Source organism: Montipora capricornis, chromosome 14 (assembly GCF_036669925.1).
Source record: "Montipora capricornis isolate CH-2021 chromosome 14, ASM3666992v2, whole genome shotgun sequence".
In the NCBI taxonomy this organism is placed as follows: Eukaryota; Metazoa; Cnidaria; class Anthozoa; order Scleractinia; family Acroporidae; genus Montipora; species Montipora capricornis.
In genome coordinates, this window is record NC_090896.1 from 36,315,786 (window position 1) to 36,330,767 (window position 14,982).

The 14,982-nt window shown below is 42.3% G+C and overlaps 2 protein-coding genes across 3 annotated transcripts in view; both read right to left on the bottom strand.

Annotated features, from left to right (window-relative positions):
* Positions 1–26, bottom strand: part of LOC138032091 (double-stranded RNA-binding protein Staufen homolog 2-like) — an 11,940-nt gene extending 11,914 nt beyond the window's left edge. For both annotated transcript variants that reach the window (XM_068879676.1, XM_068879678.1), the window contains exon 1: positions 1–26. This exon is cut by the window's left edge. The gene's annotated coding sequence lies outside the window, so the exon portion shown is untranslated.
* A 14,057-nt stretch (positions 27–14,083) lies between these two features.
* LOC138031924 (uncharacterized) lies at positions 14,084–14,422 on the bottom strand. Its single transcript, XM_068879529.1, has one exon. It carries the CDS (start codon positions 14,420–14,422, stop codon positions 14,084–14,086), a length of 339 nt encoding a protein of 112 aa, XP_068735630.1.
* Positions 14,423–14,982: the final 560 nt, after the last annotated feature.

Here is a 14,982-nt window from a genome sequence, read left to right on the forward strand (position 1 = left end):
AACATGAGGTCTGCTCGCTTTTTGCGTCACTCGGAAGGAACTGGTATCCCAATAGGCCTTGGGCCCGTGAAGAGGTTATCGTAAAATCAGGAATCCGGAACCTGGAATCCGAAATCCGGAATATAGCATACCAGTAGAGTCGATTCAAATGATCTAACGCCTTTCAAATGTCTACTTTCATTTGCTGAGAAATCAGTCGCTTGCTGATTCCTTTTGAGGGGGGATGCGTTTTTTATTCTTAATCGTGAGGTGATTGTCATTGGCATTATTGTTCTCACGCTCTACTTAGAGTCGATTTAGTTAATGACAATTCATTTGATATGCCAAATAATTTCTTTTTACACAACTTCCACGAAGATCTGCTTGCAGTACCATCTTTTTTAGGTCGTACCTCCAATCAACTACTATCAAGATCAAGAAATCAATGAAAGCCATTCAGTGTCAGTAGTGTTCTGTGATCGTGAACAGTGAATTATATCATAAATAAGTAAACTGTACGATCGTTCGGGTGAGTGTAGTCCAGGACTGTTTGAGATGACATTGACTGACGTTTTGACAACCTGAGCGGAGGTCATCTTCAGGGTCAAATGATTTGCGTAACGTCAGTTGATACTATAAGAACTCCAGTCGTAGATGTCATTGGTAAACTTATAGTGAAGGCAAAAGCATTATCTTAGTTTAGGTACTTAGGAAGAAATTGTTTTGAAGTGAAATATAATTACCTTATTAGAATTGACTGTCTTAGACCAATTCAAAGGACTTTTCGTGTTTATTGGTATTTCTGCTGCACTGAAGGTGACATGCTGCACGGAAGGTGACATGGTGTCAGATTCCGGAGTTCTTTCCAGTCGCCTAAAGCAACTGGGACCACCTTTTTGGAGAAAGCAGATCGAATCGACAAATTAATTAGTGCGTACTGCACACTTGGGATAAAAAAACATTGACGAGGCTAGCTGTGTGTTACAGTGGTAAGTATGAAACTGTTGGTCGTGAATCGCTCAGTAATGACTAAGAAGTCTCCTGCTGGAACTCTTACTTCTCTGGATCTATTGTAGTTATATGACAATCGCATTGATCCAGTGAACTCATATTTGAGGTGGATATTAATTATTGAAACTGTGAATCCATATTGTCTTTTGGCGCTATTTTGGTGGAGAAGCAGATGCAATGCAGGAAATTGAAAGTATGAGCATACCCAATCATAACTGTAGTGATGTGTGTAGAAATGTATGTCACTGCGAAGAGTGCCTTCTCATTCAAGCCATGGATTCAGTAGAGGTTGATGACAAGCAAATGACAGACCAACCACCAGGAACGGAGAAGCGAGTTCTTAGTGGAGACCAGAGAAAGTGTATCGAAAAGCAACTTCTGCAACTGAGAGCATCACTGTTGAATACTACCTCTCTTCTCTCTTCTCATCACAGTACTGGCGTTACTTCTAATGTTGTGAAACAAATTGTGGAGAACTGTGTGACCGCAGAAGATGTTCTCTAGAAAACAGTTGTTTTAGACCCTATTTTGGCCCAGAATATCATTGACATTGTGGAAATGGAAGCAAACCCAGACATCTTATTCTCAAAGTTAAATAGTCCAACAGTGACATTGTCTAGTCTGTCGATAAACCTCAACCTTCATAGTCGAAATTTGTATCTTGGTTAGATGTAACTGTAGTAGTTGTGAAATATTAAAAAAAAAAAAAAAAAAACACTAGGCTTTTTTTTTCATACTGGGTTAAAGGGTCATGTTCACCCGAAAGACCTTGTGCACTGAGGCTAGTTTCCCACGGTGGGAACATCTCTTACAGGAATTTGTGAAAGCCTGATGGAAAATCCAACCAATCAAGATGTTGTAGAGCCATTTCAGACCAACGCATGCAAGCACACAAAGTCCATTTAATATCATTACCTACTCTTAAAGACCTTTTCTTTCAACAATAAGTCACTCCTCATCAGAATCAGATTGATCAGAATCAATTTCTGGCCCACCATACAAATATTGACCATTGGAAAATTTTTTGACCAATTTTGTCATCCACCTCTACAATTCTCCCATGTCAAGACACTCCAAGAGGTTTTGAGGGTGTTTAGGAAATGTAGAGTGACATCATCCTGGAATTTTACTAAACACATCTCGCTGGACAATTCCCTAACCATGATTTCAACATCATCAGCAGAGCTCATTGTGCTGTTTCCTTTAGATTGGGGAGTGACACGTAAGACTGTGTCAATATTTGTTAAAACAGTTTGTCCCTTTGATTGTGAATCACAATATCTCTGTGCACTTGTTTCATTTAGATTCTTTTGAAGCCTTGCAAAGTGGTCTTTAACATCTCGAACCTCGTGCTCAACCCTCTGATCTATTGGAATACATCCACCTGGCTTTCCAGTGTCATTGAAGTACCTGCCCCATTTTAACTTAAAAGCCATTCTAGGTGTGAGGATGGCCTTTATCATGCATAGATATTTCATTGCAGTGTAGGCATACTTTGTCCTGTTGCGGTTTTTAAATTTGACTTTGAATAGTAGCAGCATAATTTTCCAACAAAGGTCTTCCCTGTCAGCATCTCCCTCACGTACTGCATCAGTAAGTTGTTTGACAAAGAGCCCCAGAAATAAGGTTGAACTGGCATAATTAAATACACCATCTTCTGAGAGACTGTTACTTGACTCCTAGTGTGGAGTTGAACTAGACCTGGCACTCATGTTAGTGTTTAGCCATGGAAGGTATTGGAGTGAAGCTGATTCTCTGTTATCTGTGAATGTAACAAACCAATAAGTAATCACCACAGCCGTGGTGCTAGTGTCACTGTTATCACAGATTTAAGGTAACATAGGCAGTGAAATAAGCTTTCAAATTTGATTCATGCTGTTGGAAGTAGACCAGCCAATCTAGCTTGAGGGGTGGCACCATTTTGTCTGAGCCGCTGAACTCCTGCTGCGCGTTCTTCATTGAGCTGGTCTCCGCCAAATACCACTTTTTCATCAAAGTCCTTGACATACTTATGTAGGGACCCCAGGATGTGAGCCATCCCCTCTGTTGTGGTCTCATTTTCAAACACAAGGCCTAGATTAATCCATTCACACCTTTCTTTTGAAATGATGCTGAGAACTGCCATGACGCACGCGTTAACCAGCGGCCTTATTAATATTACATGCGCGCGCATACCATGTATCTGAACCTGTTTTTGTATTGAACCGCCATATTGATTAAAGTAAAGATCGCTGTGTTATAACCAAGTCTGAATCATTGCGCGAGACACAACCGATTGGCGACGAGGATTCTCAACTGTAAAAAGAAACGAATTCGAACCTCCGCCACGATGCCAATTGGAAAGATAGAAGCCTTCGACGAAACTAGCGACGACTGGAACGCCTACGTTGAACCAGTGGAACAATACTTCATTGTCAACGAAATTAAAGATGAAAAACGAGCGGCAGTGATACTTAGCCTCATGGGAAATAAAACGTACGGGTTACTGCGAAATCTGTGTGTCCTAGAAAAGCCATCCAGTCTTTCTTTCAAGGATATCGTGGAAACCCTCCAGCAACATCTATCACCTAAACCATTGCTGATAGCAGAGCGGTTTCGTTTCCACAGAAGAAACCAGCTCGAAGGTGAAACCGTAAGTTCTAACCTGGTTGAATTGAGGAAATTGTCGCTGTATTGTGAGTTCGGAACGAACTTTGATGACTAGTTAAGGGATCGACTTGTGTGTGGACTATACAACGAACGTATCCAGAAAAGACTGCTCTTCGAACCAAGTTCATCATTGGCCAAGGCAACGGAAATTGCCCTAGCGCTGGAAGCGGCGGCGAAAGACACGCTAGAACTACAGGGGAAGAAAGAGTGTAAAGTGAACAAGTTGACCTTTGGTAACGAAAAACCAAACAGGCTGAAAGAGGAGGTCAAGTCGAAACCTCACTGTTATCGATGTGGTACCAGTGAACACGCATCAACCCAGTGTTACTTTAGGAACCCATCCTGCCGGAAATTCGGGAAAGTGGGACATATACAACGCGTTTGCTGCTCGGGATAGGGTCAACAGTCCACCAGTCGAGGAGGCACAAAGGAAGAAATTGCATTCCTTTGAGATGGCTGATGAGCTTGATGATGACAATTTGATCGGGTCCTTAGAAGTTAACAATGTTAACTAGGCAGTTGGTGACGTTGTCTGGGTGACACCAAAGGTTAACGGCCAAACCCTAAAGATGAAACTGGACACCGGTTCAGCGGTATCTACACTACCTGCTCAGAAATACAAGGAAATGTTTCGAAACACACCCCTGGTCACAACTGAAGCCATTTTGAAAACCTACTCAGGGGAGAAGATAGCACCGGAAGGCAAACTACATGTTCGTGTGGAATACAACAACCAGGTCAAAGACGTAACATTGCATGTGGTGAAAACGCGAGGACCTGCATTGTTTCGAAGGGATTGGCTACACCAAATCCGACTCGACTGGAAACTCATCTGTGCTATTGGTAAAGAAAAGCCAACTCGAGACACCCAAAGGAAGCTAGAGGTACTCCTAGACAAATGCAGCGAATTGTTTCAGGAAGACATTGGCACGCCTAAGTCAACGAAAGCTAAACTCACGTTGAAAGGAAATAGGCAACCAAAGTTCCACAAAGAAAGGCCCGTTCCGTGTGCCATGAAACCGAAGGTAGATGAGCTGAAACGCCTGGAAAGAGAGGGAATACTAAACAAAGACAAATTTAGTAACTGGGCAACCCCTATTGTGCCAGTGGTTAAAACAAGTGGTACCGTGCGAATACGCAGCGACTACAAGGGCACCGTAAACCCTCAATTGAAAACAGAAGAGTATCCACTCCCCCGCATCGACGGTATTTTAACTAAGCTTGCAGGGGAACAGAGGTTCACCAAGATTGACCTCAGACAGGCTTATTATCAGATGGAAGTGGAGGAAGAATCACAAGAATATTTGACAATTAACACCCATCAAGGGTTGTACCGATACAAACAACTTGTATTCGGAGTCACTTCAGCACCAGCAATTTGGCAGAGGGCAACCGATCAAGTCTTAGATGGAGTGAAAGGCACAAGTTGCATCTTGAATGATATGATTATCACAGGCAAGGATGACCAAGAACACCTTGACCTCTTGGAGGAAGTACTGAAGAGGCTGAAGGAACATGGCTTACGAGTAAACCGTGAGAAGTGTGAATTCTTCCAGGAAAAGATCACTTACTGTGGACACGTAGTGGATCAAGACCGGCTACACAAAACATAAGAGAAAGTTGATGCTGTCGTTCACGCCCCAAGACCAGAGAAGGTTCGACAGGTCCGTTCATTCATAGGACTGGTGAATTACTACCACAAGTTCCTGCCAAACCTGGCCACGGTCCTTCACCCACTGAACCAACTTTCGGAACAAGGCAATCAATGGAAGTGGACCACAGAATGTGAGGAGGCCTTCGTCAAAGTGAACAAACTCATCACATCAGACATGATGCTTACCCACCATGACCCAGGACGAGCCTTAGCATGTGATGCTTCACCTGTTGGGATTGGGGCATTTTTGTCACACATCATGGATGACGGCTCAGAAAGACCCATAGCGTTCGCATCATGCACCCTGAGCAAAGCAGAAAGGAATTTCCCCCAGATCGACAAGAAAGCCCTATGTTTGGTGTGGGGCGTAAAGAAATTTCACCTTCACCTGTTTGACGGTCATTTCACATTCGTGACAGATCATGAACCTCTGACCTCAATCTTTAACCCGAGAAAAGGGGTACCAGCAATGATAGTCGCTCGCTTACAACGTTATGCGTTATTTCTAGCCGGGTTCGATTAAATTATTGAGTACAAGAACCCTACCCGGCATGGAAACGCAGGTGGATTGCCACGCCTACCTTTAGAAGAAGCACGCGACAAGGAGACAGTTGACCCAGTGGAGATTTTTCAATTGTCACAGGTGCAAGTGCTGCCAGTAAGTACAGACATGATTCGCCAAGCCACCCAGAGAGATCCGATTTTGTCACGTGTGATCGAACGCACCAAGCAAGGCTGGCCAGCGGTCCACGAGAAGGAGCTTGAACCATTCTACAGGAAGAAGGAAGAGCTTACCATACAAGATTGGTACCTGATTTGGGGTTCACGGGTACTAATCTCACCAAAACATCAAACACAAGTGTTGGAGAACTCCATGATGGACACCTTCGAGTGGCCAAAATGAAAGCCTTAGCCCGAAGCTACGTATGGTGGCCAGGAATAGACAAAGCAATCGAGCAAGTGTCAAAAGGGTGCACAGGCTGCCAACTCACCCAGAACAACCCCGAAATTGCACCACTCCACTCATGTGAGTGGCCAGCACGCCCCTGGCAGCGCATCCACGCTGATTTTTGCGGGACCGTTCTTAGGAACAATGTTTTTAATTGTCGTAGACGCGCACTCTAAATGGCCTGAGGTTATTCCGATGGTCTCGACAGTTTGGCGGCGACATATCGATCAACTCAGACAGTCTGCCATTACGGTGAACCCTAACACGGACGACCCAGCGACTCAGCCAAACCCAGCAGTGTTTCCAGCCACTCCACTATCGACTTATAATAGGGTACCACTGATCCCTACTTGTGGTTGCTCCAAGGAAGCAGTGACCCCGGACCAAGATATCAGTACCACGCCTGGCCACCCCTCAAGCAACCAGTGTAAGGACATAACTAGCACCCCAGAAACACCATGCAGACCTTATCCCCTTAGACTGCGAAGGTCCCTAGAGAGACTAGACTTACGACTTTTTTTGTTTTGTTTTGTTTCCTTGTTATTTGTATTTTCGGGGGAGGGGGGGGGGGATGCCATGCCGCCACGTGTTAACCAGCGGCCTTGTTAATATTTCATGCGCGCGCATACCATGTATCTGATCCTGTTTATGTATTGAACTGCCATATTGACTAAAGTAAAGATTGTTGTGTTATAACCAAGTCTGAATCATTGCGCGAGACACAACAAGAACTGGCGAGGAATGTGCTTTTTTACGCTTTTTTTTTGCATGATCCGCTCCAAACATGTGTTTGCTTATAGCAGTATTTTGCATTACTGACTCTTGCAAGCTGTTAATCTGAGCCCATAGCAAGAGATTTTGATACGAATTTCATGTCATCACCGATTGATGAATGTGGGGATATTCCATCCATTGCGTACACAATGGTTTGGCATGAGAATCCATCATTGCTTACACAAATTGAAATTAGGGAATGTGGTATGACAGCAGCAGATGCTACTGATAATTTGGGAAGCCTTACAGCTGACGATTCTGCCCTAGAGGAAATTACTCGTGCTGCTCTTTTGGATAATGATGGCTCATTGGACAATTCTGCAGTGTTTGATTGTCCATGGACCACCCCTGTGGACCCGGTCCGTAGACCCATTCATGGACCCGGTCCATGGACTACTCGTGTGGACCATCCCTTATTTTGTAAAGTTCCAAGCAGAAAATTTTATCTTTAGACGAAAGAGAGAATTGATTGTCGCACTTATCTGGACAACTTCCATATTAATCCTATGTCAAGGCAGTTTTGCGGACCAACCTATTTTTAGACTACCTTTTCCGCAAGAAACAAAGCCAGTTCCCGTTCGGTGACGCTATAACGTCAATAAATCGCGGTCTGTGAAAACGTCGCCCCTACGTATGTGCTCTGATGCAATTGTCTCTTATAGACACCTACACCACCTAATATGTAGTTGACCACTCCTCTAGTGGCTTTTCAGGGTCAATGAACAATATTTTGTGGGGAACTTTGTCAGACTGCTTTTGCACATATACCAACATGCTACACGGTACATGCTCGCATGATACGTACACGCAATCGTCGCCTACGCACGCAGATCTCGCGCAACCGTTCGCGGTTAATTAAGAAAAAAAACCAATGACGGAATATTTCTTCGATTTTTACAGGAATCTAAGGTTTATCGTCCTTATCCGAAAAGACTAGAGAGTCTAACCATTTGCAGATGTCATTTTTTCCTCAGTTATTTAAAGACTCTGAGTGTTGGTCTGGCCGGGGTTTTGATCCCGCGACTTCCCGCACACTAGTCCGATGCTCAACCAACAGAGCCAACCGATCGGCTGAGAAATTCCTCCTTGAATGTTGTGTATATTTATGTTATATATATTGCCTGCTTTCTGCCAGGATTTTTCTGTTTAGTTTTACAGACTACAAGTTACTCGTCTGGTTCTATGTATGCAGCCCATGAAGTCACTTTGTTCTTCGTTCTTCTCAATTCGTCGTTAAATCCTTTAGTTTACTGTTGGCGGTATCGAGAAGTTCGACAAATTATGACAAGTACCTTGAAAAAATATTCCGTGTCCCCGGGGGATGAGTTTTGGTATTCCTTTCCTTTGCAATCATTGCTTCTCTATAGGAGTAACCGGTTCGCTTTTGTTTACTGAAGCGATAACTTGTCAAAGCAATTAAAAAAATGTCTTGTAGAAGCATATTTTTGGCAACAACCTTTTGTTGGTATTTTGCAACATCCCTTGGCCATCTAGAAAATGTTCATAAGTTTAGGGAAGAATTGATTCGGGTTCTCGGGAAACTGTATCTAGCATGATAGAAAAATATTCTCCAAGTGTTATTGTTGCGTGATCGTTTTTATTACTACTATATATACATAGAAAAGACTCTTTCCTTCAAAGGAAAACTGACGGAAACGTACAGAAAAGTGGTCCAGTTCCGTCGTAACCGCAGCCACGGAAACAGGAATAAACGACAGATATCCGCTACCGGAAACACGTGTTAACCGTCGTGTTTCCGCAACGTTGTCACGTGTTTCCGCAACCTGTCAGTCTGCGGATTCTTGGCATTTCGTCTTGTGCAGCAATGTCATCATTGTTATCACCATGTCTTTTTAGCAGTTGGTTGGAGATGTTACGATATCATGCTCTCTATAGCAGTCAATCAGATTGCCTTGACATTGCCGCGTTGTAAGTTTGTTTGCTGCATTAAACTTTTGGTGGAGGTTTGTTACGCAATGTCTTTCTTTGGCTTAGAAATGTTATCGAGATTTTCAAAAAAAGGCTCTGATCATCCCAACACAGGAACGAATGTGCTTCCAAAAGCCCAACCCAACCGAAGCCGACAGGAAAAATGTTCCTTCTAACAGCATCATGTAACAATTCATCAGATATATTTTAACAGCCGAGGATGTCGGTTTAGTTGAGAGTTATCTGTTGCAAGCAAAGCTAGTATTCCATCCTTCCACAACTTCTCAAACAATTGCTTTTTCTAAAGTTTCTTCTGGCCTGTTTGTTCCCAAGAGATACGGTTTTTCAACTTTGTCCGAAAAAATGTAGCCCAAGTGTTCTCAGCAATGATTTCATGGACCCACCATTCTCTTTCATTGCTAGATCGCTCTCGTGAAACAGCATCTACACCAGATTTATCAAACTTTTTGCACGATTAAGATAGTTCAGTCTTTCACTAGTTTACTGAAGGAACGCATGTTTCCGCTAGCGTATTTTCATGATAACGCTTGCGGATATACGAAGTAATGCTACGGAAACGAGTTTGTTCATGTTTCCGTCAACGTAATCGAACCTTGAATATTCGAGTTAAAACGCGTTTCCGCGTCGGAAACCTTAAATTTGATTTGATTTGTCAGTTCAAATTGCTCATTTTCGCTTTTTCAGTAAGTGTCTCTTTTTGTGTGTGTGTTAGTTTCTTGTTTTAATTCCAGGTTCTTTTGATATTATTCTGCATTGCTTTGTGAAGAGCACCTCTTGCAGTACTATTAGAGTTTTAGTTCTGGTGAATGCTCTATCTAAGTTTAGGGAACTACGCGTTGCTCTTCTCTGCGCGATCTTACATTTTTGTCTGCTTTACTGCATGGGAAAAATTAGGGAGTCCCGCTCGACTACTGATGGTCTACACTAAATCAAAACGAAAGACTGTATTTCCACTATACGTCTAACTTTATTCTCAATAATGACCACAGATAATAACAAACACACACATAATGTGACCTAACTTGTTCGAAGTCAAGAAAAAACGATCACATTAACATGAATTCTTTTCTGTAAAAAGATATAGAAAACAACGTTACAAATATTGGCTGGTGCTAAAAGAAACTGTTAAAATACAACCTAAAACGGTTCAGCTAACGTCATCAATCAGTAAGAATTGCCCAGTCCGGGCCACCATTTGGGTAGGGGCGAGTTGACACTTCGTCATCACCTCGCCTAACAAGGGCAGTGGTTCTTCGTTGCCTCTCGCTCAGACCTTTCAAGTGTTCTTCATCAAGTTTAGCCTTAATGTTCCTGAGCTTACTTCTTGCCCACGGTAGCTTTTTTATTTTTCTTGGCTTTGGGCCATTTGTTGTTGTCGTTTCTCCTTCGCTGTCCTCTGAAGACATGTAATTCAGTGCCTGCGGAGAACAAAGAATCTCCCTCGCCTTTGCTTTGTCGGCGTCCGAAAGGATCGTCGTCTTCCTTTCCAGGGTTAGGAGGCGTCTTGAAAGTTTCTAAATGAATAACCAAAAAGGAGAAAAATCATCAGGAACGTGCTTCCATGGCCTTTTTACTGAAATCCTGCCATACTTCATGTATGCACTGGCTAATACCATTCAGTGTTAGAAGCTGGATCAATCAATAAAAATCTGCCGAGAGCTTTTTATTTTACAGGCAGTTACAGTTATAGGGCCGACTACTGTTGTTGGAATTTATCGACTAAAAGGCAGCATAGCAAATTGGTCTTCCCTGTGAGAGAAACTGAGTTATGCATTTCTTTACCACGGTGGTTGATAATTTCACCCGACACAGCACAACTGAGTACTGTAATATAGTTTTAGAAACTATTTCGATTCCGTTCAGATCCATTTGTTTGTTGAGAGAAGCTTGAATTTAGTTAATACATGCATAATTGTAAAAGCCCGTGCAAACGCTCGCAACATTGTTGGCCAACAAGACGCAACATTGTTGGGCGCAACATGTTGCGAGCGTTTGCACACCAGGTTGTGTGTTGTTGCGTGTTGTTGCGACTTGTTGGAAGTTGTTGGTTGAAGTTTAAAACTGGTCAAACTTCATCCAACAACTTCCAACAAGTCGCAACAACAAGCAACAACACACGACATGGTGTGCAAACGCTCGCAACATGTTGGGCCCAACAATGTTGCGAGCGTTTGCATGGGCCTTAAAAGCCAAATGACCAAAAATTGGTTTCAACAGGGGTTTCAGAGAGATGAGACTGCTAGACATTGAAAAATTAAACAGCCGCGTAATCCCCGTCTTATAAAATTGAGTAATTATTGGATGAGATTTATTATACAACACAGTTATAGAATCATCCGGTTGCAGTTTGCTATAATTTATTTTAAAGATCTTTGACGTTCTTCAAATATACAGCTTGATAGTGAGGCAGTGAGGACAAAAACAATGGAAACACGTTGGAATGAATGTGTAAAATATTTGCATATCCACATACTTTCCATTGTCTCTGTGGTTGAACAATGCATCGAAAAAATACGAAACATCGCCATCAGATCAACACTGACTTTTTTACGAGCGGTTTTTTGCACGATATGAAATCAATGAGAGGGTTATAAAATAAATAAACCCCTTTTCTGGCTTGCTGGTATGTTGACTGATAATGTCCTTGGCTGAGAGATTGTCCTCAAAATTTCATATTTGCCCTCGAAGCTTCGCCTCTCATCCAAATATTCATTTTTCTCTCAGCCGCGGACATTATCAGCCGACATCCCAGCCGCCCGAAGGGGTTTATCAGAGACCTTTAGCAAAGAATTTTTCGGACAATACAGCGAACCACGAGCCTCGGGAAATCACGTGATCTTGTCCTTGCCGTCACGTTTGCAGTCAGCGGTTCGAGTTTCAACTTCAAGACACCGTCCTTGCGGTAAGTCTGGTAAGTGATTTACGACAGCGTTTGATAGCCAGAGATCAATCAGACCTCCCGTTTGACCACATCAGTTATGTTGTTACATCTGTTTGCTATCTATTGGGAGAATTTGAGCTGTTTGATTTGAGAGCAGTTGTCTATTGGGAGAATTTGATCTGTTTGATTTGAGAGCAGTTGTAGGAATGAAAAACCCAAGATGGCAGCACCGGTGTGCATAACAGGAACAGCTTGCTAAAGTTCAGAATCGAGCTAACCTCTAACGGCAAACGGATATTGCGGTATATCCCGAAAACGTCGGTCCTAAATATCAACACGTGACGTAAAGTAGCCTTTTCTTGGTTTTCACTCAAGTGATCAACAGCCATGTTTTTGTTAAGTTCCCGGAATTCGGGAAAAAACCTCTGTTATAAAATGGAAAAAAATTCAAGCAATTTTATAACAGCAGCTGGAAAATGACGTCGAGAAATTGAGGTTAGTTATGATTTGCATACGAGTTGTTTTTTTGAGCACATGTTTTTTTAATGTCACCACAGGCAGACCACCCTCTGTTAGTGGGGGCCTTTTGTTGAAAGATGAACAATACCGTGGCTACAATTTGTTCCAATATGGAGAATTTAAAGCAAATGATTCAATAAAAGTTTGAAGACAATGTTAACTGAGTCATGTGTCATGTTTTTTTCCGTGCTGTTTTAAGCGCTATTTTGCGAGATGAATATTTGACCTCGGCGGTTATAGAACTAACCAAGGAGACAAGGCAAACACCAGCATCCGATCGATTACGGATGTCCCATACCTTCCCCGAATTTGACAGTTCAAAACCACAACCCGGTCGCGATACGCCGATTGGTGGATTTGAATCCACGCGCATACCTCAAATGCTTATGGTCGAGAATTTTGCAGCGATCATCTTGAAAGCTTTATTATGGTTTTTGAAGATAGCCTTTCTCGGTGAATTTTCGAAAAATGAAGCTCAAATTCGGCGTAGGTATGGGGACATCCCTAATCAATCGGTAAGTGGTGTTTTAAAAGTGAGAATTTCACTGGTTTGGCGTCAGTTTCAGCTAAAAGTGGACTAGGTCACGCGCCGGCGGCTGATTGCTGCTTGCGTTGTCTCCTTGGTTAGTTCTAACCGCCGAGGTCAAATATTCATCTCGCAAAATAGCGCTTTATTTTAAAACAGCACAGGACGGCGTAAAATTCTGCATATTGCAACAAATTGTAGCCACCGTATTGTTCATCTGTATTTCTTGTGTAAACAACAAAAGGCCCCCACTAACTGAGGGTGGTCTATCTGTGGTGACATTTAAAAAACCTGAAAAAACTGGTACTCAAAATAAACAACTCGTATGCAGATATTTATCTTCATCACTAACCTCAATTTCTCGATATCATTTTCCAGCTGCCGTCTTTTTGAAAATCGCACTAGATCATCAAATTAATTTGAACGTAAAAATTCGGAAAGTTTGGTTAAAAAACGGTTTTGAACAGCTGTTCAGGTTTTTTGCTCACCCGAAGACCGAAGCTAATTAATTATGCAAAAACACAATTGCCATTGTTTGTTGTCATAGAGAAATGACAGGTGTTGACAGGTCTGATTAAAAAAAATTCTGAAAAATTCACGGATGTTTCTTTTTTTAGCCAAATATCTTGGTGGAAATATTGGTTAACTCCAAGAAAAAAAAAAAATTCAACTTTTTGTACCTTGTACCGGAACATGTAATTTGGAATCTTTCTTCATTTTTCCTCAAATATTTTGAAATATTTTTGTGACTTTTTTTTCGTACTTACGGTTATTTTTTCAGAAAGTTCCTCGGTTTTCATGCTGAAATTCTTTTTACTGGAAATCCTATTTTATAATTAAAATGAGATATTGTAAGCCACATTGCTATAAATATAAGTCCAGAAATGTTAATTAGTTTCATGGGACTTGAGGATCTATATGTTTTTAACCAGACGAAAATGCAATTAGTTGTCCTTCAGTAGATGTTTAAGGTAATTTCCTTGAAAATGACGCACTATCCAGATTTTTTTCAAGCTTGGCTCAATTGATATTCGTGCACAGGACATTTCAAAATTGCCATAAAAAGATGGGGTCACCGTGCTTGTTTTCGCGATGCATGCCCTTTATTCTAAGTGCTTTTTCGAATCACGCGAGAAGTGTTCGAAACTTTATCAACCGAAAAAATTGTTCTCATATTGCAAAGTTAGTTGGTCAATTCTCAATGTGCCTAATTCTCATGTGCTTCATCCTTGTCTGTCTCACTCCCTCCGCTACAGTGCGACGCCAGGTAGTTTTGGGTCTGCCTCTGCTTCTCTTCCCCTCTGGCTTCCATCCAAGGGCAACAGCACAATTGCTGTTCGCTTCTTTCCTCGGCGGGACATGTGCAATCCAGCACCATCTCCTCCTTCTCACCTCGTCACTTATTGGGTGTGCTCCTGCCATCTCCGGTACTTCGTTTTTTGGCACATGCTGCTGCCATCTAATGCGGAAGATTCTTCTAAGGCACTTGGTCTGGAAGATATCAAGTTTCTTTTCCTTTCCATTTGTCATCTTCCATGTTTCACAGCCATAGAGAATCAATGAAAGCACTATCGTCTTGAAAAGCGTTGCCGTTGTCTTTCTACTGATTCTTGCGCGCCCGATTCTGATATGAGCCTGTTAAAACTTGCATACGCCAGTGCTGTCCTCTTCTTGATGTCCAATGTTGCTCCTCTTAGTCACTTGCGCGGTGAAACTGTCCACTTCCTCCACCATGCTTTCTCTCACTCTCAGTCTCTCATTATTCCTGCTGTTGGCATTCATCCACTTGCACTTCTGTGGTTTCAGCTTCAAGCCTACCCTGCCTGCATTCTCCTCTAGCCTGGCTGTTTTTTTTTCCTGCTTGCGGTTTGAAATTAAAAGGGTGGTGCAAAGGGTGCAGTCCCTTATTACACTTTTCTTCCCAAGCCTCCCTCGGTAATTTTATTTGTTTGAGTGACAAAACATGGCTGCCTCAGAAAAGCGGGCCGCTCCACTGATTTATGAAGGGAATGCTCGCAGTCTAATGTGAATTTATAGTTCTCTATTTTTACTCTGAAACTGCTCGTACCAATTTATTTTTAGGATACTTC